Source organism: Tamandua tetradactyla, chromosome 16, assembly GCF_023851605.1.
Source record: "Tamandua tetradactyla isolate mTamTet1 chromosome 16, mTamTet1.pri, whole genome shotgun sequence".
Classification (NCBI taxonomy): domain Eukaryota; kingdom Metazoa; phylum Chordata; class Mammalia; order Pilosa; family Myrmecophagidae; genus Tamandua; species Tamandua tetradactyla.
In genome coordinates, this window is record NC_135342.1 from 72852253 (window position 1) to 72879421 (window position 27169).

A 27169-nucleotide genomic window follows, 5' to 3' on the forward strand; every position below is an offset into this window, starting at 1 on the left:
CACCATATGGTGACTGGTCCAAAATGGAGTCAAGTGTTTGCTTCTGTTCCCTGCCTTCCCACCGGGTCAATTCATCGTCCCTGACATTGTTCTTTTCCAGTCATTCTTCCATTTCGATCAAAATCTTTGTGTTCTCAGTTTAGACTCCTGCAATTACTTGGTAGACTACAGAAATCTCAAATCCAAGCCTGCTTGTAACAAGTGTGTTACTTTTAAACACCCACTTTGAATTTTAAGCAGTCGTCAATCTTTCTCAAAGATGGACATTATTAATATGAGTAATATTCCATAGACGACTTAGGTAAATCTGCTTCTTAATTATGACATTACTCATTTCTTCTTTTTTCAAAGCTTTTAATTTATCATCTAATAGGCACAGTGATCCGTGGAATAATCTATCTTAATTTCTTCCTTTTTTAGATGGCTGTGCTTATTACTCTTTATAGCACAAGCAAAGTGCTCTGGTTATTGAGTGGTATCATTTGTACCCTAATGACTTGGTGCCTTTCATACCATTTAAAAGGAAATTCAGTATTTTATATATATAAAGCATTAAATGAGACCCCAAACAAAGATTGAGCATTGTTAACTCTCATTACCTGAGTGTGAAGGAACTGACCATTCAAATGAAAGATAATTGGAAATGGACGGGTATTCTACATTTGTTTGATCTGGTGCAGTCATCTGCATTCTTGGAAACTCTTTTGAATATAGTACCGAAGGCCTGACCTACCTTACTAGCATCTTGCCCCTTTCTCACTTATTCTTTTGTCTCCCTACCCATTGGCCTTTCTTCAGTCTCTCCTCCCACTTTCCATGCCCTCTGTTGGGAATGGCCTGTCTCCTTTCTTGTCCTAGGTAAATCCCAGCTCACTTGTCATTTCCTCAGGCAAGCCCTCTCTGATCTTCCCAGACAAGTTAGATCTCCCATCCACATTATCATAATACCATCTCAGCAATTATCAAGTTACAGTCTCATGTTTATTTGCATCAAATCTTTATTGAGTCTGTGTCTCCACAAGACGGAAAGCTCCCTGAGGGCAGGGGATCTTGTTATGTTTACCATTGTAAGTCATAGGACTTAACATTTAGTACATGCTCAATACAGTTGTTAAATTAAAAAAACAAACAGCATGGCCAAATGTATCTGTCAGTGTCCTGGCAGGAAACAGGCAGCACACCCAGCTGGGTTTTGAAGGAAATGAAGAGAGTATTTACTGAGGTTCTTCATTATTAAGGGAACTAACAAAGATGTTAAGGCACCCAGAAACTAGGAACAGTGGGGAAGAGTTACCTGCTAGGCGAGATAAAAGCATTACCAGAGCTCAGGGAAAGCTGGCACCTGGCAGGAGCCACAGTTGTGAAGGGGCATAACTACTGCCAGAGACCTTGGTCAAGGCAGGGATGGAAGAGAAAAGCCCACGACTCTCCCTTTTCCTACCCTCTGATTTCCTGCCAGGATCTCTTATTGGCCAGATCCCACTGGAAGCCATAGAGCAAGGCAGCTCAGTAGTTACAGTCCACAGGGCAACAGAAAAGGCCAAAGAATGGCTAATGGGAGCAATCCCACAAGAATAAGCAATAATCCAAGGTTGCAGCCCATGAGTCCTCCTCAGCTTTGACTGAAGCTTCCAGAAGTCCCACCTCATCTAGAGCCAGTGCAGACAGGAATAAGTATGGCCATAGCTCATAACTACTGCTCCTCTGTTTGCATGCTGTAAGCCAATTAAATTTCCCCCATAGGTCATGCTCCAAACCTTGAATGCCAATGGACTTCTTTGAGAGCATGATCAGTTCTTGTGCCAACAAATTGGGAACTCTGCATTAATGAATTTAGCTCATAGATTGAAATATTTTTAAATAAATCATTCTGAGAGCCTCAATTAGATGCTACAGCCTCTGCTGTGGTCTGTCTTTAGTCTTGAAGGAAATAGTTAGGGCAATTCCCAAAGAGGATGAGCTTGGGGAACAAGCTTTGTAGGTTGTGAGTCTATAAGAGAGAAGCAAATAAAGTAGGAGGCATGAGATCTAGGATGTGCACACGAGGGGAATCTCCTTGGTCCTCTGCAATCTAGATTCTGTCCACCCCTTGCCGTACTCCTGGCTCTCAAATTCCTAGGCCTGTTCCAGTCTCCAGGCTCCATTTAGGGGATGGAGATGGGAGAAGAAACCAATGTTCTTTAAGGTTTCCCTCTTCTCACTGTAAACCTAACTACTCAGGGGCTCACTGATACCACAAATGACACCACATTTTTTCATGTGATTTAGGATGATCCCAGATTGGTCAGTTAAATCTCATCTTCTCTCCTAATCCTCAGGCACAGGTTTCCTTGCCACTCCCCCCAGGATATCCAGCCGGAACCTCAGACATAATACCCAGATTTGAACTCAGTCTCTTCATCTTGGAGAGAAACAAGGTCTGAGGGTAGGGAAAGCACTAGGCTTGGACTCACATCTTCTGATCCTACTCCCAATTCTCATACTTATCAGCTCTATGACCTTAGAAAAAACACTTAACGCCCTGGAGCCTTAGATTTCTTGTTCCAAATGAGGCTCAAAGAAGATATTGGTACAAACGTTATACAGAAACGGGTTATGATTATTTTCATCATTTTATCATTGTATTGTATTCAGATCTCTCTCTAGGTGCCCCATTCTGACTTCCCTATTCTCATAATATCTTCATTATTGGCCTGGCCTCCACATTTGGTCATCGGATCCTGCCAGTCACTCCTCATCATCACTATGTCCCAGGACCAGACACACCTTTGCAGGGTCCTGGGCAAGAGCACAAATGGAATCTTCCAGTCCATGGTCAGCGCCTTTTTCTTCCCATCCCAGGCCCTTTGAGTAGAGAATTCTGGAAGCCCATCAACCTAGAGCATGGTTGAGGGCAGGGCCGCGGTGGTGTGGATTTCAGATTAAGGGTGTATGTCCTTTGGCCCGACAGAATTCTCAGCTCCTAGGTAGGTGGCTGCAGCCAGAGAAGGGCAGGGGTAGGGCTGTCTTAGAGGTGCCCAGGTCTCAGAGTAGACTTTGGAGTCCAAGCCAAGTCTGATTCCACCTCTTATTACATGGCCTTGGGCAGTATTCGTCAATTCTATGAGCCTTGGCTACCTGCCTGTAGAATGAGGGAAACAGCCCCCTCACCGGATCAGTTGTGAGGATTAAATGGACTATTAGGATATGGTGGAAGACATGAGCATCTTTCAGAAATCCCATAGAGGGCACTAGGCCTTCAGGTTTTCCCCTAAAGAAGCTCCTGGTGGAGAAAAAAAAGGTGTCTGGTCTTGAGGAGACAGAAAAGGACCACTTAGTGACCGTCTACTCCATGCCAATAACTGCGCCAGTACCCCTCTCATTGTCAGGGTAATCCTATGAGGGGGGTACAAGCCTTACCTCCCCCTCGAAAGAGAGTCACATAAAGGTTGGATAAACTTCCCAGGGTTAGTGAATGGAGGAGTCTGGATTTGAACCGAGGCTACCCACTTCAACAAATGAAGGGCACCAAACTTGCTGGGTGCTTCACGGCTTCCAAGTGCAGCTTCCTGTCCTCAGCAGGAATCCTGTGCAATTGCCAAACTGAGGGAGGACGGAGGAGTTACAGGAAAGTCCTTTTTGCTCCTGGGTGATTTCTCCCAGCACAGTAATAGTTTGAAGCAATCAGGGAAAGCTCCTGCACAATTGAAGAGAAAGGTTTAGCAATATGTGAAGACCTCATGGACAAACCTGAAAGTCTACAAAGGACTTTGCTTGGTGCAGATAGATGGCTGGTTTATTGGCTTCAAGTTTACATGGTTTTCAGTAAAGTTACGCTATGGCCAAGCTGCATTCCATGGAATAAAATGAAATGACATTTTTCCTCTCTATTAAAACAATGGATTGATAAGAAAGCCTTCAGCTGGTCCAGATCTTTATTTATTTTGATAAAACAGACTCTTTGAAATGAACGTCCTTCCTGCTTGAAGCAGGAAGCCTGGACCTCAGGGTTACAGGCTGTACAGATCAGACTGACAGCAATGCTTTGTGCGGTGCCATTGATATTTAACCGTCCTGTACTTTAGGATTGTTAGTGTTTTCCTCCATGCTCTCTGGCTACAGAGTTACATAGACTTTGAGCAATCTGATCCAAATCTGTTGGTCCATGAGCCCATTACTTTTAGGGCACAATTTTGCAGAGCATGAGGTTTCCCAGGAACGCATATACATAGTTTTAGCAAAATATCTCTATTGCAGCTGTATAATAAATGATAATGGTATGAGGCATTGGAGTCAGCCCTTTCCATGCCTGGGCCCTTTGGGGAATGGAGGGAGGGGGTAAGAAGAAAAGGAGGGAAGGAGTAGTAGGAATGCCTTCCAACACTGTCATTCTAGAAGTCTCTTTTTATAAAAGGAGAGATTTTAAAGAAGATGGTCCTGCGGCCCAGAAAGTGAAGTGACTCAAAGTCAGACAACAGAGCTGGGAGTGAACCCCAGTCCAGCGAGCTCTTTCTTCTGACTCTTGACTCTGTTATCCTTGGGAGGCCTCCCAAGGTTTCAGAAGTGGCCAATACTTTGCGGAGTCTATGCCACACTGTTGAGATATGGATCTGGGCCCTGGCTGATATCTGTGGAATCCAGTGGAGGCAGGGAGAGGGAGAGAGCATGGGAGAAGACACACACACACACACACACACACACACACACACACACACACACACGCACGCACTGCCATAGACTAGTGGAAGAAAATGGCAGCTGAGAAATTTAGGTAGAGAGCTTCAACCCCAAAGCAAGAGATTTTTCTTGGACCTTCCTGGGTTTCCCCATTAATGTGGCTCAGTGTTACCTGGAACTCTTGGAAGAAGCTTCAAGATCATCCGTGGTTTGGGAAGTAGCTAAGGTACCAGAGGGAGGCAGACTGATGAGTCAAGAAGGGTGACAGCCTGGGAGACAGGAGACCTGGTTTCTTAACCAATTTTGCAACGACCTTGGAAGGTGACCTGTGCGGGTGGGCTTTCAATGTATCTTTCTGCAAAAGGAGGCGGTTGCAAAAGAAAAACATTTAGCCTTTCCCAACTCAGTCATGCTTTGCTGCCCTCTTTCTTCTTCTAAAGAAGTGCCAATGGGGCAAGGTGGGGTGTGGGGGAGGATTGTGGGACTTGGGCCGGCAGGCAAGATAGACAGCCTAGTGGTTACATGCACAGAGGCTGGCTGTGCCACCTTCTAGCTGGTGAGATTCTAGACAAGTACTCAAGGTCTCTGAGCCTCAGTCTCCCCATCTGTGAAATGGGCTCAAATAATTTTACCTATTTCATGGTATGCCAGCTATAGCATAAGTGCTGTTATCAACATTAGCTACCCTGATTAACAATAATGGTTATTATTTGTGTGAGCAAATCACAATCTAGCCTATTACATTGTTCAGACTGCAAAGTACCTTCTGAGAAGGGTGCTTACTTCTCATCATGCCATGCTTCCTGATTAGGGCCTGTCCTGCTCCCCTGTTACCTGCAAGACACAGACCCCAGAGGCCTTGGCATGTAGCTGGAAGCCCTCTGAACCCCCATCTTGTCCACTGTGTTCCATCTAAATGTCTTTTGAATGTACCTGGTTCCCTCTTGCTGTTGGCAAGTCATTCCCTCTGCCCAGAACATCCTACCCTCCTGCTTATGGATTCATCCTTCAACTTTGCCTCCTTCAAGGCTGAACTCAGTGGTGGCCATTCCTGGGAAGGCTTCTGTCTCAGTTTCCTTTGGCTTCTGTAACGAAGGACCACAAACCAGGTGGCTTAAAACAACAGAAAGTTATTGTCTCACCGTCCTGGAGGCTCGAAGCCTGGAATCAAGGGGTCAACAGGGCCATGCTCTCCCTAAACCTATAGGGCAGGATCCTTCCGTGCCCCTTATAGCTTCCTCCTTTAATGTTCCTTGGCTTGTAGCTATAGCACTTCAGTGTCTGCCTCTGATGTCCACAGCATCCTCCCCTGTGTCTGTGTCTAAATTTGCTCTTCTTATAAGGACAACAGTCATGTTGGATTAGAGCCCATCCTAAATCCAGCTTGTCCTCATCTTAACTAATCACATCTTCAAAGACCCCATCACCAAATAAAGCCACATTCCCAGGCCCAGGGGTTAGGACTTAAACATGCGTTTGGGGGTGTTCTAGTTTGCTAGCTGCTGGAATGCATTCTACCAGAAACAGAATGGCTTTTAAAAAGGGGGATTTAATAAATTGCTAGTTTACAGTTCTAAGGCTGAGAAAATGTCCAATTAAAACAAGTCTATAGAAATGTCCAATCAAAGGTATCCAGGGAAAGATACCTTGGTTCAAGAAGGTTGATGACATTCAGGGTTTCTCTCTCAAGTGAGAAGGCACATGGTGAACACAGTCAGGGCTTCTTTCTCAGCTGGAAGGGCACATGGCGAACACAGTGTCATCTGCTAGCTTTCTCTCCTGGCTTCCGGTTTCATGAAGCTCCCTGGGAGGCGTTTTCCTTCTTCATCTCCAAAGGTCGCTGACTGTGGACTCTCTGCTTCATGTTCCTGCAGCATTCTTTGCTCTCTCTGAATCTCCTTCATTCTCCAAAATGTTTCCTCTTTTATAGGACTCCAGAAACTTATCAAGACCCACCCAAATGAGTGGAGACGTGTCATCACCTAATCCAGTTTAACAACCACTCTTAATTAAATCACAATCTCCAGGGAGATGATCTGATTACAGTTTCAAACATACAGTATTGAATAGGGATTATTCTGCCTTTACGAAATGGGATTTTGATTAAAACATGACTTTTCTTGGGGACATACATCCTTTCAAACCAGCACAGGGGGGAACCCAGTTCAACCTATAGGACCTTTCATGTCCTGCAGGTCAGGATGGGCTCCCTGTCTCTCCTCCCACAGCCCCTGGTACTTCTCACCATCACTGTGCTTACTCTGCTGCTGTGCAGTAAGCTGTTTATATTTTCAGCCCCTCAGTAGACTGGAAGCTCCTTGGGGGTGGAGGCTGTATCCTCTCTGGGATCCCAAAGCACTGGGTAGAGTAAGTGCTAGAGTCAGTTCAACATGCCCTTTGTACAGCACCCAGTGAAAGGCTTTTGTACGTTATTTCAACCCTCAATCTGCCATTCAGAGCAGGCCCATAACAGAGACCTTGCCAGGCCCCACCTGACCTGGCCCCCGCTTTTCTCTCTGCTGCCCTCTGCATTGCCACCACTCTGACCCTCCCTGAAGCCAACAGACACACCCTTCCTTTCTGTGGGACCACTGCCCAGCTCTTTACATGTCTGGGTCCATCTCGCCCTTCAATTCTCACTTATCCATCCTCTTCTTAAACCCCCTGTGTTAGTTCTCTATTGCCGCTGCAACAAATTACCAAAAATTCCGGGGCTTACAACAATATAAATTTATTATATTACAGTTCTGGAGGTCAGAAATCCTAAAATAAAAGTATCAGCAAGCTACATTCCTTGTGGAAGCCCTATGGAGAAATCTGTGTCCTTGCCTCTTCCAGCTTCTATATTCTTTAGCTCAGGGCTCCTCTGCAGCTATGCTATCACTCCAATTGCCACTTTCATTGTTGCATCTCCCCTGACTCTGACCCTCCTGCCTCCCTCTTATAAAGACCCTGTGATTACACTGAGCCCACCCAGATAGTACAGGATGATCTCCCCATCTCAAAATTCGTAACATAATCACATCTGCAAAGTCTCTTTGGCCTTGCACAGTAATTCAGTCACAGGTTCTGGGGATTGGGTCAGGAACATCTTTGGGGGACCGTTATTCTATCTACCACACTACTTTCCTAGTGATCCTCTTTAAACATATTGCCCCCCCCCCATTTATTTTTCATCATAGAACATTGTACACTGTCTTCATAGCACGATGTTTAAATTGTGGAATTATTTTTTGTTATAATTAGCCTGTTTAATAAGCTAAACTGTGATTCCCACCGAACAGAATGAGCATATCTGTTTTGACCACCTCTTTGTACCCACCTCCTGGCACAGGGCTTCGGCACTGCTGACTGATGAATGAATGAAAAGTATAGTATCATCATCTAACTAGAAGGAAGCAGAGGCACAGGGAGATTAAGCAACTTGCTGAATGACTATACCTAAGCTAGGACTTGGCTCCCCCAATGTCAAGCCCAGTGATATACACTCTTGCTGACTCCTGCCACCGTCACTTGGTATGATATCGAGGCAGTCTTCCAGGGACAAGAAATCATAGAAAATGCCCAAATAGCCTCTCTGCTGAGGATCTTGGCGTCCTGAGGTGTTTGAATATCATGCCTCAGATTTCCTCCCACTGTCTGAATGAGATGCTGGCTCCTGGGGAGATGGCCTGAGTCATCCAGAACACCCATCCCTGGAAAATCCAGCTGCCAAGACCAGATCTGGCGAGTCATGCAGCTGGCAGTGGCATCTCAGACTGGGTGTGGGACACCCTGGCCTTGATTATGGACAGACTCCCCTGGGCCTCCCAAGCAGCACTGAGCAGACCACCAAGAGACAGCTGCCCAGCCAGGCATACTGGGCTGTGAGAAAGAAGGAACAGAAACATCTGGGCACATCCCATCTACATGGCACCCCACTCTTTCCACGTAGCCACTTGTTCATTGGTTCATTCATTCATTCATTCATTCATCCAGATGATTGTCATGTGCCAGACCTTACTTTGCACTGGGGCCTTTGAGATCACTGTCCTGCCCATCTAGAGCTGCCCTCTCCAAAAGGGTAGCCACGAGTCATGCACAGCTAGCAAGGACTTGAAGCGCAGCTAATCTCAATTGAGATATGCGGCAAGTATAAAATACACACCAGAGTTCAAAGACTTAGTAAAAAAAAATGTAAACTATCTCATAAATACATTATTATTATAAATCTATTGAACTGATAACATTTTTATATACTTGGCTAAATAAGATATATTGTGAAAAATTGATTTCGCAAGTTTCTTTTTATATCTTTTATTACGGCCTTTAGAAAATTTTTAATTACACTGATAGTTTGCATTATATTGGACAGCACTTGTCTGGAGACTTGCAATCTAGAAGAGAGGCTGATAAGTAAGTTACAAGCCTGGGGTGAGGGTTATGTTACTGGTCAGCCAAGGCACCCAGGAGCCCACTTGGCTCAGACTTGATCAGGGGTGGAGTAAAAGTGGGGAGCATAGAACAACTTCTGAGATGAGATGAGATGTTTCATCTTCTTTTTATTGTATCTAAGTCTGAAATCTGGCACATATTTTACACTTATAGCACATCGTAGTCTGGACTGGGCACATTTCAAGTACTCAATTGCCATCTGTGGCCAGTGGCTGCAGTATTGGGCACTGCAGGTCTACACATTCATCCTGAAGGCAGGTTGAAGCAGAAGGTTTAAGCAGGAGACTCACCCTCTCCGCTACTTCAGGTTACAGATTGCTGACTTGGGAGCTAGGCCTGGTCATGGTGTGATATGAGGCCAGTTTGGGTGGAGAGAGCAGAGCCCTCCGGATTTTGTCCAAAGTCCAGAAAAGGGGACGGAAGCTGCCCCATGCAGTTCCCACCACCTTCAGATGGTGACAGGAACAGACTCCTTCAGTTTTCCATCTGTGCTGACATACCAATACCTACCTCAATGGCTTGACATGCTGATTAAATGAAAGCACATAAGTGAAATGCCTTGCACAGTACTTTATGAAGAGGTGATCAGAAAACAGTAGTTTCTTTCCTTCCAAGTTGTCATCACAAGGACAGCCTAAGACGAAGATATAAATTCAAGCAGACAGCTTAAACGGTCTCCTACAAACACTTCTAATCCAATCCTCCATGAAAGAACTTCAAGGAGTCAGCTCATTTCAGAGAGAAATGTCCAAGAAAGTATGCAGATTAGAGCCAGCCCTGCAGGGGGCTTTTTTTTCTGGCATCACAATAAGCTTTAACTGGTGAGAAAGCTTTTCAGTTTCTCTGGGAAGTCTAATCGGAGAAGCAGCTTAAGAGTTGTTCCTACTCTCCAGGGAGTCTCCAGGTGCTTAATGGCTTGCCAGGATAATAAACAACTGAATTCTGGGAAGCCAGGGCTGCTGTTACAGGAGACGTTATCTACCACCTTTCTCTGCCTTTGGAAAACAAATGAAGCAGCAGTCTGGGCAGCACTGGGAGAGCACATCAGCTCTGAAATCTGACAGCTCTGCATTTGAACCACAATTTTGTCACTAACAGCCATTTAATGCTTGAGCATCAGGGTACTTTTCGGTAAAATGGGTATGATTTGTATCTTTCAAGGTAGTTGTGAGAATTTGTAAGAATTTGTATGTATTCGTTCTCTATTGCTGCAAAACAAATTACCCCAAAATTTAGCAGCTTAAAAGTACATTTATTATCTTGTGGTTCCTGTAAGTCAGGGATCCAGGCGCAGCTTTGCTGGGTCCTTTGGCTTAGGTTCACTCACAAGGCCGCAGTCAGGCTAGGGCTGTGGTCTCACCTGCAGGCCCACCTGGGGAAGGGCCCCTTCCCAAGCTCTCTTAGTGGTTGTGTCCCCAGTTCCTCACAGGCTTTTGCACTAAGGGCCTCAGTTCCTCTTTGGCTGTTGGCAGAAGACTGCCCACAGTTCCTGGTCATGAGCCCCTCTGTAGGGAAGCTTGCCACAAGCCGCTTTGTTCCTCGGAGTGAGTAAGCCAGAAATATCAGAGCAGAGAGAGGCTGCAAGTCAGAAGTCATGATCTTTTGTAACCTCACCTCCAAGATGATATCCTTTCTCCTCTGCTATATTCTGTTCATTAAAAGCAAGTCAGTAGGCCCATGCCACGCTCAAGGGATGGGGATTGCACCAGGCATGGGTACCAGGAGGCAGGCATCACTGGGATCCAATTTAGAAGCTGTCACGGCATATAAAGATTCTCAGTAAGCAGTAGCTGCTGTCATGACCGAAAGTGAAAGCAATTTGAAAAACAGTGTTCACCAGAGAAATGGAAGGAATCTGTTATTGTAGATTGCATACGAGGGCCAGGAAATTCAACAATCATATGACACTATCAGTCAGTAAAACAGGTTGATTCTGACCAATGCCAGGTTAGCCAAAGATTGCTTTTAAAGATGCACCTAATTTATAATAAATTCTGATTTAATAACATGTTATCAAATGTTTGGAAAGGAGAGTTAAAAAGCACCCCTTTCCCCTACCTAATGTTCTTAATCAAATTCCTTTCTAAATGTTTTAGGATATCCATTTTTAGGGAGATATGAATAAAAATTAAAAAGTGTGTCTCAGCTTTTTCACTTAACAGTATTACAAACGTGTCTAAGCCTGCTGTATATTCTTTATGATTCTATATATTTCTACATTTCTATTCAGTAGATAAACATAAGAACCTTTGTTTACTTAACCACTCCCTTGTTCTGGGATATATAAGTTGCTTCATTTTTGTGTCATTAAAAACAGTGCTATGATTGAGTATCTTTTGTTCAGTGAATTTCCCCCCATAATTTGTCCTTAGGATAAAGTCCCAGGAAAGCACTCAGAATACAAACATTTTAATGGCCCTGTCAAGTTTTTATCCAAATGACTAGAAGGCTTTGATTTTTAAATAAGCAAACTCTGATCCATCAGCCCCAGATTGAATTCTCAAAGGCAGATGTGCCTTTTTAAAATTTTCTCTTAAACCATGGCATCTGGTCTATAAGCGACAATGAATGAATCTTTTTGGACTGAATGAATGAGCAAAATAATTCAAAATTCTAAGGCTTCAGGAAGAAAAGACTAGATCTATTGCAATTATTTTATTGAGTGATGTTTCATGTGTATGTAGATTTCAATAAGAGCCGTGGGTCCCTAGAGAGATTTCACCAAGCACTGGGGTCCATGTAGCCCTTTCCTTCTCTCATTTAATCCTCACAGCGCCTCCTACAATTCGTTCTCCATACAGCAGCAGATGAGATGCTTAAAGTATAAAAAAGCAAGTCATACCTTGCTTTTTCAGAAGTTCCCAGGAGACATCCACTGGCCTGACAGGCCCCACCATTTGAAAAGAGGCTGGAGGTTCCTGAGATAAAATTTCTACCTAAAAATCAGGACTCTTGGAAATGTCTCAGAATGTAGTTCAGCCGTGGGTCATGGGTCAACTTAGCCAAAATACGGATCGAATTATATAATATTTACGTAAGCAGGGCACAAAGTGCCCTCCCCCAAAAATTATATTGGTCAAATTTCACTCTGGCTGATGTGTCCTGCCACCCTGTACACGTAACTCTCAGGGCACCAGAGGATCCTTCATTTTTTTATTTTAAAAATTTTCACCTGCCTTATTTTAGGAGCTCTTTACAATCTCATTTTTCAGACCCAAAAGACCAAGTCGCTTGCATACGATCCGTGTGTTGAGGTGGCACCATCGGAATTTATTTGCACCCCAACGTCAGCACCATCGCCTGCTTAGCCACTAAGCTTGCGCCACATCGCCCCCTGGTGGGCAGCTGGTGGCGTGGCTTTTCCAGGCCCCTTTCTCTGGGCTCCATCTCACCGGCGCCCCCGGGTCTCTTCTCTCTCTCAGGTGAAGGAGGCCATGCAGCGAATCCACGACCGAGGCAACATTGGCAAGTTGATTCTGGATGTAGAAAAGACCCCAACTCCACTGGTGAGTGGCGCGTAGAGGAATCCGTGCAGCTCAACGTGAGAGATTTATAGAGGGGCTATAGGTGCAGGCGCAGGTGGGGCAGAGGGAAATTCAGGCAGCCTGCGGGCTGGTGGACCTGCGGGGAAGGCGGCGGCCGGCAGCTGAGAACGCAGGTGAGGCTCATCCCAGCTGCGCGCTCCGAGGGGCAGGGAAACAGTGAGAACATTTCAAGAGCAATCTCAGGGCACAGACAGCAAAAGACAGAAACAAGAAACAATAGACTTCTGTCTGTTACCACTGCTGTCTCTTGACGTCCCAATGGGGAGGATTTCTTGATTAGTTCTAATAAATTCACAGTCACATGCCAAGCAGAATGATGCCACTTGCCTCCGAGATGCTCCCTGATGAGTCTATTGATTTTATTTTCTTTCATCAGGATTAAAAACCAAAAACCTAAGACCCCCATATAACAAAGGGATACCGGCAGGAGTAAAGCAAGTCAAATGCACACGTGCCTTGCAAGGGCCCCCGAGTGGGGTGTGTGGTGCAGCACACACAGATGGTCACCAGCTGCGTGGACTCAGAGCCCAGTTCTCTGCCCCTGTTGGCACCTGGCAAGTGACTCTACCACTCCATATTGGGCCCCCACTCTGTTAAGTTGTTCTCCAAGTCAGTAAGAAAGATGCTCATAAAGCACCACCTGGTACATACTAAACACCATTTAAGAGTTTAACAAAGAAAATCCGTAGGAAGCAATTTGGGTTTCATTGTTTGCCTAAATTTTTTTTTTTTTAGTCTTGGAGCTGCATCAATCGTTTTAAAATGAGAAAGCTAAAATTCCTTGCCATTTTAATATTTCCTTGGCTTTTGCAACCATGCTATTGTTTAGATATGACAGCCATTTTATTCGATGAGGGAAAATTTAAGGATAGGGAATTTTACAGTGTTTAAGAGAATGATGGTAATAATGGATACAGTTTTTAAATGCCTACTAAGTGTTGGGAAGGTGCCAGCAGATGTTGGAAGATCAGTGAGGGGACAGGAAAGGCAGACAGCTGCTTGGAGCCATGCTGGGCATCTTACTGCTTAGAAACAAGACTCTGGCTCCAGCTTCCACTCATTAGGTGCCGCCAGTCTCCAATGCACGTGAAGTTCTAGTGGGTCCTCAGGCCAACAGGAAGATCAGTGGGGATCCTCATTAGAGTGGGTGTAGAGTAGGCCCAGAGAATGGCCTTGGCATGGATCGCCACCCTTATTCCTGAAGGCTTTTACCTCGAGACCTAAAGAAACAAAGAGACTGAGGACAGTGAGCTAATTCAGATCCTGTGATATTTGAAGCTCCTGTGTATGGGGAGGTTGTCCCTGGCCATCAGTCCAGAAGATTAGATTTGGAGGAGAGAAGCATGGAGTCAGGCTTAACTTAAGACCCATGAAATCCAGGATGGGTCCAGTAAAGAAAGACCTGAGGCTGGCACCTTAACACAAGGGTCAGACTTCCACAGGAGTGTGGGACTAAGCATGACCGACTGGGCGGCTTACACAACAGAATTTATTCTCTTAACAGTTCAGGAGGCGAGATGTCCAAATCAGGACCGCGCTCTCTCACAGTCTGTGGGAGACGATCTATTCCATGGGCTTCTGGTAGTAGCTTGCTGGCAATCCATGGCATCCTCTGCCCCAGTCGTCACATGGCATACTCCCCTCATCTCTCTGTGCCCCAATTTCCTCTTCTTATAAGGACCCCAACCCTGTTGATTCAGGGAGCCGCACTACTGCAGTATGACCTCATTTCAACTTGTTTAATTCCATCTGTAAGGGCCTATTTCTAGATTAAGTCATATGCTGAGGTAATGGGAATTAGAACGTCAACATATCATTTTGGAGGCACAGCTGAATGCATTACACGCACTTGGCAGGGGTTGATGGAGGGGCAGGTAGGAGAGACCAGCAGAGGCATTTCTCCTGTTGGTATGACAACACTCCAAGTTCAGGCTGACTCAGATGCCTGGGCTGCCCTGCATCTGACCATCTTAAAATGATTCTGGGCTGAGACATGTGGGCAGTGTATTAGCAGGGTGAGGGAATTGCTGCTGACAGCTCTGGGGCAGATTTCCCAGGAGGTACTAAGAACTGAGTCTCTCTGGCATCAAGTCTCCTCTCAGTCAGGCTGTACCAGAGCAGAGCCAGGGGTCAGAGCAAAGGCGACAGCTGCTTCCTCCAGACCCAACAGTATCAGCCCTGCCTTGGTCCTGGTCATCTTCAGTGCCCAAGAAAGATGGTGGACTTTTCTGAAGGCCAGTATTCTAACGGACCCTGTGTCCTGGCCACTAACCTCTGCTGCCCTGACAGCTACTTTGGTTTTGTCACTGTTATGGACTGAATCATGTCCCACCACAAAGATAAATTCCAGATCTAATCCCCAATCCTATGCATGTGAGCCCATCTGTAGATAGGACCTTGGAAGATGTTATTAGTGAAGGTGAGTTCAAACTGAATCACAGTGGGCTTTAATCCAATGATTGGAGTTATACTGTACATAGGCAGAAAAAAATTGGGCAGAGTCAGGAATAGGAGGGAGTAGGAGACAGAGGGCTGTGTGACGCAGGCAGAAGACTGAGTTATGGATTGTCAGCAAGCCACCACCAGGATGCTTCAGACTTCAGAGGAATCCCGGCCCCTCCCACACCTTGATGTTGAACCTCAATCTCCAAAACCGAGACAAAGAAATTCCTCTTGCTTCAGCAATCCATCTGTGGTGTTTGTTACAGCGGCCCTATCAAACTAAGATGACTACCTCTGAGTCTCCCTCTCTGCTGCTCTAAGAGGGCTAACAATAATTGCTACTTCTTAGAGTTGTTTTGAGGATGAAAGAGGGTAAACATGTGTAGAACATCACATTGGTGGATGAATAGCACATGCATAATAAGGAAAAGCTCCTGTGGTTATTTTTTCCTGTATTCTAAAAGTACACATGGCACAATGACGGGGCACTCTGCTAGGTCAGAGGATAAAACCGGAAGGAAACAGGAGACCTGGTATGCCCCTGTGTTACCTGCCCTCAGCAAGAGCAGGTGGAATTCATCAGCGATCCACACATAGAGATGGGATGTGGCACCTGTTGATCAATACTGCAAAGAAGAGGTCTGCGGGCCGTGAAACACATAACAGGAAGATTGTTCATGGGGAAGTGGACTTTAACTGGGCAGGAAGGTGGAGAGAAAGTGGGCATTAACTGGGCAGGGGGTTTGGGCAGCAGTCCAGGGAGAAGGCAGTCCTCGCACAGTGGCTGAGAGGGAATGTCTGGCCCCAGTCAGGCCAGCCTAAGGTAGAATTCCCCCAGGCGGGGACTCAGGTTTGAAAGGTCTGGAGTTCAAGGTAAGTTACCAAACTCAGGACCCAGGAACAGAAAAGAAATCAGAGGCACAGTTCATGAAGGAGAAGTTAATGGACAGGACTGAATGTTTTGAGTATCTAGCATGTGCTCAGCACTTGCCTGTTGCTTCATGTTCATCATTTCATTTTGTTTCACTCAGTTCTCTCCCCAACTTTGTAAAGGTGGGTGGAATTATCCCCATTTTAAAGTCTAGGAAACGGAGGCTCAAGAGGTAAAGTAATTATGCCTGGTGATTAAAAAAAAAATAGCCAGACAAAGTCCCTATCTTCACAGAAGCGGCCTTCCAGTGGGGAATACAAATAATAAAGTTAATAAATGCACATTTACTTATATTGTTTTTACTGTTACTGACAGAGACAGGATATAAACCCTGGCTAGTCTATTCAGCAGACACTGCCAATGCCCCACCGAGAGCCCCTCAGCACTCATGATTCCTCCTGCTAGCACCTGCCCCTCTGCCTGAGCGCTCCACTGGACACAGGCCCATGCTGGCGTTATGCATGGAACTGGCCAGAGAAGTATGGGACATACCCAGTCACCCCCAGACCATTCCTTAGCCACTAGCAGAAAAAAGTGGATATATATACACTCCAGCTCCCTCACCCCTCACGCGGGACAACTCAGGCATGTTCCTCACAGTCTCTCGGAGATCCCCAAGCAGGACCAAGCCTCAGTCGCCCACAGCAGGGCCCTGCTGATGAATACATCATCCCTTGCCTTCCCGGTCTCATCGCCTCACAGCTCTCCCAGTTCCTCTTGGGATCATCGCCTAAATTCCAAATATTTGCATTCAAATCCTTATCTCAGAGTTAGTTTCTTGGGGACCCAAACATAAGACAGCTAACACCACACTGCCTTCCAGGAGAAGCAAGCATCTCCAGCTCATAACCCTCAAAGTAATCCTTCCCCTGGGGTTCCATCGGGGCGGCATCAATCAAATGCTCAGAGAAGGGGGACCGTCCTCTATAAAATCTCCTGTTGAATTCCAGATGGCCAACGACAGCACAGAGACCAGCGAGGCAGGAGAAGAGGAGGAGGACCATGAAGGTGACAGCGAGAATAAGGAGCGGATGCCCTTTATCCAGTAACCCAGGACCCAGCACCAGAACACGAAGGATGGTTTGGAAGACGCGGATCAGGCTGAGAAAACTCTTCTGTGTCCCAGTGAACAAATGCTGTAGTCCAGTGTGTGTCGTGTTTGTCTGCAGTCAGCTGAGCTAAAAAGCCGTTGATCACTATTGTTTTTTGGATTCAAGTGCCAATCCCATTACATGCAGTATTATGTCCCTCTCCCATCTGTGAGCTACACTCTCCTTTCTCCCCTATATCAAAACCATCCATCTTTGGGTCCTTCTCAACAGTTCTAGATCAGCCTTGCAAATTAAAACAAGCCCACAGGCCCAATTCCTAAGAGACCAGCCATGGGCAAAGACAAGTTTGTATTGAAAGGTATAGTCACATACACTGTTCAGGTCCTGAATTCCTCAGGCTGGTGATATTTTCTGCTGTTAGCCACTCGTGCTTCTGGCAAGAGCACATGCTAGTTGGACTAGCAGTAAGAGAGTAGGCCAGGAGACATCATGGACCTTTAAATTTAGAACCTCTCCCAAAACAGCAGTTGCCCTCTCCCCATAGAAGAGGCAACTTCCTTACATTCATTTAGTTATTCCACTGTCAAAAGCTTTGAGCTGCTCTCCTCGAACCCTCTGATATTTGCTTTTTTCACTGGTTTTTATTGTTAAACACAGGGAGACAGGTGTGGATTTTTCAGGCTAGAAGATGGGCCAACAGCATGAGTTTGAGGACCAACCACAGAGATTTCTCTGCTGAAACCACCTCTTGTGAGCAAAATTCATTTTATATTAATTTTAAGAAAACTCACCATGTACTGAACTAATTCAGAAGTCATTACTGAGACTTGACTCTTTGCACACTTGCCACTGGCATGACCCGTTTTGCTCTTTTCAAATCCTGGCAGTAAGCAGCCACGACTAGCATGGATCCCCCAGAGAGTGCTCCCTTGTATACCACAGTTGGATAAATCAACAGATGTCTTTTTTCTCACCAAAGCATGTTCCAACATACAGCAAACTCTAGTGATACGATACAAAAGTTGATGCTCAGCATCCGATACCAAATATGTGGTTCTCTCCCTCTGATGCATAAAACCATGGTGCAGGCCCCCTGCAGGGCCCCTGCTTTGGGAAATCAGAGGCTGATTGCAGACCCGATTGCATACCTTTGTTCAATTTTCCCGTTCCTAAATCCTTGAGAAAGGATTTCTCCTCCTTTCATCACCCCCATCCTCCCCCACTTGACTGGGCTTGAATGGTAGACCCTCAGTGTCTCCAAAAATGGCCTCCTCTGTCCCTTCTCCCGGTCATTTTGGCCAACAGGTTTAACTCCATCACTCACAAGCCAGGCTGGAGACGCAAGAAGACCTGGTGTTACCCCACAACTCACTTTGCATTCTGGAAGACATCAGAGGGTTCCTGCATTGCCTGATCTCTCTACCTAGGAGTCTTAGGCTAGACTCAACTCTTCCCCCCAGTAATCGACAACAATACATTTCAGGAATTACCTGTTTTATTTCCCAAGTCCTTTTGTAACACGTCGCCCAATTAACCGTGTGCTTTTCCCTATCCTAAGCTTGTGGTGATGACTTATTTATGCCAAATATTTGTCTGAAGGAAGTTTCTCCTCAATGTGAATGTACATGTAAAATATGAAAACAAGAAAGGTGCTGCCCCCCAATGCTCAGTGGGGTGAGAGTATTTCAAAAGAGGACACCTACGTCGTTGTTCTCTTCCTACCCCAGGACCTACCAATACTCCAGTTCTGTGCCGTTTAGAGAGAGAATGTCAAGGCTTTATCCCCAACACTTTTGTTATATGCTGTATTATTGGTTGGTCGTGCTTCTCCCATAATGGTGCTGGAGATGGAATCGAGGAGAAGACCCCTAAGAAGAACCCAACCCAAGCATCATTCCTGCTGGGCAGAAAGGCCATTTTCTAGGGCTGTTGGCACAAATACCCCTGGTGGTATCAGGGCCCTCCCCTACTAGGGAAGAGGGACTCGGCTACGTTCACACTCCACATGGCCTTTGTTATCTCTAGAGCAGAAGCAGGAAAAGTCATTCCTTCCCAAGTCTGTCTTCTTTTTAATTAGCAAAATTAGTACAGTAATCCAAAGTATGCCATTTGGTTAAAAAAACAAAAACAACAAAAAAAACCTCTCCTCTCCTCAAAATGCAGAATGAGAAGAGAAAACTAGAATTTAACCAATAAGATCAATTTATACCATGAAGAATGGGGGTGGGGATATATTAACCATTTAATGTGCCCTCACTTTAAGCACCTTCTTTCCCATCCTGTGATTGTTTTTCTGAAGGAAGTGTAAAGAACGTCTCTGTTTGCCTTAAAGGAACTGTGAAGGCTTCTCTGTAATTTAAGCTTGATTGGAGTGAACTGAAACATTGTCTAATGTATTTGTGGCTTTAGAGCTTTTGTTATATTGTGCCTACAAAGCAAATTATGTTTACATAAAAAATATAAATAAAGTATTCAGCATAGCATAACCTTGCCTGGTATTGGTTACCCCACATAAATAATGGTTGAATGAGCGACTCCACTATTAAAATGCAAGGATTGGGTAACTGAGAAAGAAAAAAGAAAAAGCATGTGATAGCAGACTCACCAGGTGAGAAACTAAAGATCAAATGGAGAAAAAAGATGGGAATGGAGATGAGACAAGCCCTTAAAAAGACATTCACATTTCCTCAAAGGAAAGCTGCTACATAAAAGGACTATTAAAGACATCATGTAATAAATAGTAATAATAATAGTAGCAAACATTGATAAGGCACTTACTATGTGTCAGATGCTGTCATAAGCGCTTTATGTATGTAGTAGCTCTCTGCCTCTTCCAATGGCCCTGGGAGGTAGGGTCTTTTTACAGGCGACAAAGCTGAAGACAAGGAGGTCTTGTCACTTGCCTAAGACCACACAGCGAGTAAGTGATGGAGCCAAGATTTCAAACCTGAACATCACCTTTAGAATACATTCTGTTATTTTTTATTTTTTATTAATTAAAAAAAAATTACAAGAAAGAAACACAAACATTCTTAATATATGATCATTCCGTTCTACATATATAATCAGTAATTCACAATATCATCACATAGTTGCATATTCATCATCATGACCATTTCTGAGAACATTTGCATCAATTCAGAAAAAGAAAAAGACAACAGAAAAATAAAACGAAAGCAGAAGAAAAAAAAAGTATACATACCATACCCTTACCCCCCCTTCATTGGTCTCTAACATTTCAAACTAAACTTACCCCTATTAACATTTGTTCCTCCTATTATTTATTTTTATTCCATATATTCTACTCGTCTGTTGACAAAGTAGATAAAAGGAGCGTCAGACACAAGGTTTTCACAATCACACAGTCACATTGTGAAGTCTATATCATTATACAATCATCATCAAGAAACATGGCTACTGGAACACAACTCTACATTTTCAGACAGTTCCCTCCAGCCTTTCTATTACATCTTGAATAACAAGGTGATATCTACTTAATGCATAAGAATAACCTCCAGGATAACCTCTTGACTCTGTTTGGAATCTCTCAGCCATTGACACTTTGTCTCATTTCACTCTTCCCCCTTTTGGTCCAGAAGGTTTTCTCAATCCCTTGATTCTGGGTCTCAGCTCATTCTAGGGTTTTTCTCAATCCCTTGATGCTGAGTCTCAGCTCATTCTAGGATTTCTGTCCCACATTGCCAGGAAGGTCCACACCCCTGGGAGTCATGTCCCACGTAGACAAGGGGAGGGTGGTGAGTCTGCTTGCTGTGTTGGCTGGAGAGAGAGGCCACATCTGAGCAACAAGAGGTTCTCTTGGGGGTGACTCTTAGGCCTAATTTTAAGTAGGCTTGATCTGTCCTTTGTGGGGTTAAGTTTCATATGAACAAACCCCAAGATTTGGGGCTCAGCCTATAGCTTTGGTTGTCCACACTGCTTGTGAGAATAACAATTCAACTTGGGAAAGTTGAATTTCTCCTCGTTCTCACCATTCCCCAAAGGGGACTCTGCAAATACTTTTCCTCTCACTGATCAAATCACTCTGGTTAGAATCCATTCTCTTAACCCTATCTTGCTGCCTCTCACCTTAAATAAGGGTAAAATACAATGCATTTCAAATTACCATCCCTTGCTCCTTAGAAATTTCAGGGATTCTTTTTCCCCTGATCTCAAGGATATGCTTGTAAATTTGTTTTGCTTTGTAGCAAATAATATGCATATCAAGCATTTTTTTTCTGTGATTGGTTCTCCATCCAAGTTTCTTTTGATGAAGTGCTGATTTTAAAACTCATTCGTCTCTACAGTTTTCATTTTCATGATCTAAAATCCTCGGGTGACCAAAGAGAGACACAAAAATAAATCTTCAAGGGCGAGGGTTTCATGAAAGAGGAATTCAAGGCTGAGGAGGCTTGCCATTTTTCTCAGTAAAAGCAAAAAAAAAAAAGTTGGCCACATGTTAGTAGAATGCTACATGCATAAGCCTAAATTGATAAAGCAGGAAAATTAGTCACATTGTCAGTAAAGTGTTTCACTTTATAGAGGCACTGTACTTCCTGTAGATAATCTCATTTGGTGCCCATGTACTGCATATAAATCCCTTCACATGGCTTCACAGAGTTGGGCTCAGTTCACTGTCACGTTTTAAACACAGTCTAAATGAATTCAAATCTTCATTGCAACACTGAGTGTGGGAAGGGGGCCTGGGAGCTGGAAACAAAATTCTCTTTTGTATTGTGGGCAAGGTTAGAGCAGTCATGGAGGTAAATGTCATGTCAAAAGCCAACAAGGAGGTGAGAAATTTCGAAGGGTTTGTTTGAGGAATGGAGAGCTGAACCGTTTAGTTCAACTATGAAGGGATATGCTGGGGTGGGAGACAGGCCTGGTGGGAAGTGGACATCAGGTCTGGAGGTCTATGAATGCCAAGCTGATAATCTTGGATCTCTAGGGAAAGGGACAAGAATCTGTCAAGATGTGGTCACATGGAAGCCTGGGGTAGAGGTGATTCCTAATGGTAAATGCAGGGTTCGATGGGAGAAGGGGCAGGAGATGAGGCTAAAGACGGTTGGGAGTCAGATCTCAAATACCCTCCTAGTTTGAGTCTCCTGGAAGCAGACCTTGAGACAAGAATTTGCATGCAAGGGGGTACTGGGAAGGTGATTCCAGGAAGCAAAGATGCCTATTGTGGGGCAGCAAAACAGGGAAGGGAAGAAGCCAGTTCAGGGTGTGTTGATGAGCAGCTTAGCACTGGGGGAGACAGCAGGCATGCCCCTATCTGTCCCCCACAGAGGGTGAGGGCGCTGTCATATTTACTGAATTCCCACGCTTCAGAGCTTGAGGGCTGCTCCTGCCTGACCAGGGTGTTGATTCTCTGACAAATGCCCTGCCCCTTGTGGGGACAAAGCACATTGCTGTGGCTAGAGAATGCCCTACAGAGAGAGTCACAAGGGCCCCTGGCTGTGGAGCAGTGTGGAGCGATGGAGCAGGTGCTCGCAATCCCTACTGTAACTCTTCTAGAGAACTTACTCTTTATTCCACAGTCAAGGGAGAGGCTTCTGAGGCTTCCCGCTAACTATATTCCAGTCTCACTAACCATCCCCCATCCCCAGGTTCCAGCTATCCCATCAGTCCACACACCCCTTTTTTTTCCCTGTTTTTGTTCTGTTTTTCTTCCCCATTGGTCTCTGCACTTGGAGAGTGTAGTTTCTGCTCAGGGTGGGACAACCAAAATGCTTTACCATTGCACTGTGGAGGTGTGGTTGCATTGGGAGTTTCCTGCCAAATTTCAGGTCTCTTCTTCCCTGGGCCCAGAAAAATCTGGGGTTCTGTGTTATCCGAGACCACTCATTTGTTGGACAAATTTTCCCTGTTCTTTTACTGACTGCAGGACTCTGTTCTGGGTCCTAGAAATAGAAAGAAAATAAGACACAGACCCTGTCCTCAAGAAATTCAAGTCAGTCCAGAATTGTGCTGTCCCATAGAAAAGGATTGTGGGTCATATACAAAGTTATATTTTCTAGTAGCCACATCTAAAAAGTAAAAGGAAATGGGTAAAATCAATTTTAATAATGCATTTATTTAATCCTATATATGCAGAATGTTACCGCTTCAACATGTAATGAACGTAAAACTTATAATGAGATATTTTACATTCTATTTCTTATCCTAAGGCTTTGGAATCTGCTGTGTATTTTACAGTTACAGCACATCTTCATTTGAACAAGCTGTATTTCAAGTGCTCAATAGCTACCATTTTGGACAGACCAGTCTAGAAGAAGAGCAGATATGGACATAAATATATACAATGCAGCTTCAAAGATGCAATGCTGGAGGGCAGAGAGGGGCACAAAGTGGGGAGGGAGATGTAATGGAAGAGGATGGTGAGGAGAGTGTACTTGGGGCTGTGATGCTTCAATGAAGTCTTGAAAGAGGAATGGATGTTGCTGATGAGAACTATGAGAACTATGCACATAAAGCACACAGCATCGTGCCTGGCACAGAGCGGACACTCAATAAACATCAGCTTCCTCTCCTTATCCCAATCTACCAATGCCGAGACTAATGGGATGCTTGGGAAATACTCAATAGCGTCTTTCCTTTTTTAACAGAGAACATAGAGATCTCAATATTTTGCTTCCAGATTTATTTGTGGGGGAAAAGTTAAGTGATTTTGTATTCTCTGCCACTGAGCAGAATGAGCAGAGCTCCTATAACCAGCCAAGCAAAGATTTTGGGAAATATGTTTCATGAATTATTCAGATTGGCACCCAAACAAAGAAGTGACTCAGGAACCACAGAAACATCACACCACATGCATGTACATCCAGGACATGCAGTGAGTGAGAGCATAGACCTTGGATTCCTACAGACCAGGGATCAAGCGAGCAAGATGCTTGTCATCTGACCCTCAGCTTCCCCCTGTTGAAATGGGGGACAATATCGCCTCTATTCTAGGATTACCATGAAGACCACATGAAACCGTGTGTATAATCCAACTGAAACCATGACCCACATGTTTCAGTTGGGAAGCCAGATGGTAAAAGCCTTCAAGATAAAGTCTCCCACCCCTTCGACAAACATTGATCAAATGCCTAGCATATTCCTGGCACAATATATTTAGTGCCTTAGCAGCAAAAATAAGAAAGAAATAGCCTTGCAATGCAGGAGCTCACAGTTTAATGATGTGATAAGTTTTATCTCTTGTGCAAAGGGCAATTTGTTTTAGAGCTTGCCTCGGGATTGAGAGATTATGTGAGCTGAGTGGTAGTGAGGGCTGCACTTGATTAGGGATGTCCATTGGGAACAGGTGGTGAGAAGAGTCTATCTCCGGACACGTCAATGAAGCACAGGGGAGCCTCATGGAATGATCCACAGCTATTGGATGTTTCAGCAGACAAGATGGGAGATTAACAGGGTTATAGAACTCCATGGATACCACTTCAAGGAGTCTGGGTTTTCTACTAAAAGGCATTAATCAAGGGATTACGTAAGATTGTCTCAAGTAAGAGAAGGCCAGGGGAAATCTTCCCCAAATGAACTTCATTCTATTTAAGCCAATTCAGGAGGCAAAATGAGGGTGAGTCATATTAGAATTATCATTCTCTGACAATTCCCCAAGGTCCATCTATCATCTATTTGGCCATGCGATAAGGCAGCCACTAAACTGGCATGAGTGGAGAGAAAGAACACCTCTCCGTTTCAGGAGTACTGAGACGAGGAGTGGTACAGGCTTCTCTTGGGAAGCTGGGACAATGGATCACCACCTCTCCAAGCTGGGAGTCAAAGCTATCACAGGACAAAAGACTCTCCTGGTATCCTCACAAAACACACTCGTGAAGACTGAAATCATTTTCAAAAACCTGTCCCAGCTCAGGTAGGTATCCATAGTGTGAAAGCAAACCATGAAAACAAAACATTTACTGAGGGCCTGCTCTTTGCGAAATAAACACACCCTCACTGACTCTCCACAATGCCTTGAAAAGTGGGCAGAGTCTCCATGTACAGAGGAAGGCACGAAATTTCTGAGATATTAAGTGACCTGTCCATGTTCCCTCGGTCAGAAAGTAGAGGAGAGTCCCGACTAACACCCCGGACTCCCTCTGACAGAAAGACTTCCTCCCAGCAGGTGTGGATGATGGCAGCAGGAGACCGACTTATCCTCGCATTAGGCTGGCCAAGCACACTCCTGGCCCTGGCAACGAGAAAAAACTTCCTCGCCCCTGTTTTCAGTATGAGTCAAGGACTCAAGAAAGTTCTGATTAGCCCAGCTTGTGTCATATGTCCATCCTTAAGCCAATCATTGAGGCAGAAGGATAGTGATTCTGATTGGCTATCCTGGGTCATGTGCCACCCCTGTGATTGGCCGTGAAGGAAGCTGGGTAATCTGATGGACAACCCTACCGGAAGCGCATCTAGTAGAAATGGATGTTGAGCGGTTGCATCTGGGTCCCCTTCAGCTGAAGTACGGTGAGAGTGCATTGCACGCCGGGCAGGGTTGGAGGCTGTTGTAGCGGCCTTGGACAGTGCTGCACCACACCTTGTCGCCACGCGTCAGAATTCACTGTACTGTGGGTGGTTCCTGGTCTGCTGACAGCTTCCCACCTCCACCCTTCCTCCGTCCCTCCATCTTTCCTCCGGCACCATTGGACACCAGGACACAGGGGCAGTCCACAGTTACTGTAGGTTGTGTGTGTAAGGAATAACACCCCTTGAGGCAACTTTAACCCACAGAGGATGGGAGCCGGTGGCTACATGCCCCAGAATCCCCATGAAGTGCGAAGATTTGCAGGCAGGGTCCACACAGCCTTTCACCGCAGAGGGAGCCCAAGTTTCCCACACGAGAACTGGCTCGTTAACACATCCTTTTGGGCTTGTCTCCCTTCCTTATCTCACTCCCCCCACAGTTGTTTCGGGAGTTTACCTGCCAAACAAATCACCAGTACTCAAATCTCTCAGCCCTGCTTTAGGGGTGGAACCCAAATGAAGACAGCGTTTTACATACCTTAACTCACTGAATACTCATAAGAACCCTATAAAGTGACACCGTCCCCGTTCTATGGACTGCAAAATTGAAGCTCAGAGACATTGAATAAAATGCCCAAAACACGATTAGCAAACGAGTGTCCAGAATTTGGGCAAAGAAAGCAAGCTCAGCTCTCTCTGATGCCCAATTCAGCGCACTAAAATCACTTAAGTTGGAAAAAATTATTCAAAAGCTAACCTAGCCTCATAATTAAAATGACTTCTCAGGTTTCGAGAGCCTGCTTAAGGAGTGAGAAGGAATTGTTGCTATTTTCCTGATTCTGGGGAACTCTATTCCATGAGGGCCCAGCAGCCCTGATGAGAATCAAACCAATACATGCAAATACGATATGTTCGGCCTCTACAGCCTTTGCAGAACTAAGCATAAATACTAATTTGCTCAGCCCAGGTTGATGCTCAGCTGGACTGCTCGTGTTGAGATGGTCTCATCCCTGCATTGTTTGGGTCAGAAGGCTGGGTGTCCCTATGATTCTTGGAGGTTAATTACCTGATGCGGCAGGACGACAGTGCACCAACGCTCCTGTGCCCAGGATATCTCTCTCTTGCTCGCTCGCGCTCTCTTTCTATGTCTTCCCTGCCCCCACCCCCAAGGTAACTCTATTAAGAAGACTCCATTCAGTTCTATATAAATTTACTAAGCTTTGGCCGTGAGCACACAGCAGTGCTTTACTTGTTGTGGAGGACTAGGAGATAAACCCAGACTGGACTCCGAAGGCAAAGCACCCGCTGTCTCTAAAATGGAGTGACCCCAGAATATCCATTGCTGGGAAAAGACCTAAAAGAAAATTTCATGGTGTTCTGGGGTGCAAAAGTGAGACTGGTGATATTTGAAGGTGGAGTAGACACTCTTGGCTTTGCCTGTCAAGAATGTGTTTCCCCTAGTTTAGAGCTCGATAGTTAAGAGCTGGCGTCTGGAGTCAGATATCCAGGTTTGCATCCTGGGTCTTGCAGTTACCAGGTGCGTGACCGAGGACAAGTTATATAACCTCGGAGCCTGCAGTGTCTCCTCTATAAAAGGGGAATGATAGCATTACCAGCCTCCTTGGGCTCAGGTTAAATGAGTCAATAGG

General features: G+C 45.1%; 1 protein-coding gene across 9 annotated transcripts in view; it reads left to right on the top strand.

The window, feature by feature from the left end:
* VAT1L (vesicle amine transport 1 like) overlaps positions 1 to 19531 on the top strand; it is a 166069-nt gene extending 146538 nt beyond the window's left edge. For 8 of the 9 annotated variants that reach the window (XM_077133662.1, XM_077133658.1, XM_077133659.1 and 5 more), the window contains 2 exons: positions 12513 to 12596; positions 16959 to 19531. In XM_077133662.1, coding sequence (XP_076989777.1) covers positions 12513 to 12596; positions 16959 to 17057 — 183 coding nt within the window. In that variant the 3' untranslated portion in view covers positions 17058 to 19531. The remainder of the gene's footprint in view (positions 1 to 12512; positions 12597 to 16958) is intronic. The other variant, XR_013163995.1, reaches the window with a different exon arrangement.
* Positions 19532 to 27169: the final 7638 nt, after the last annotated feature.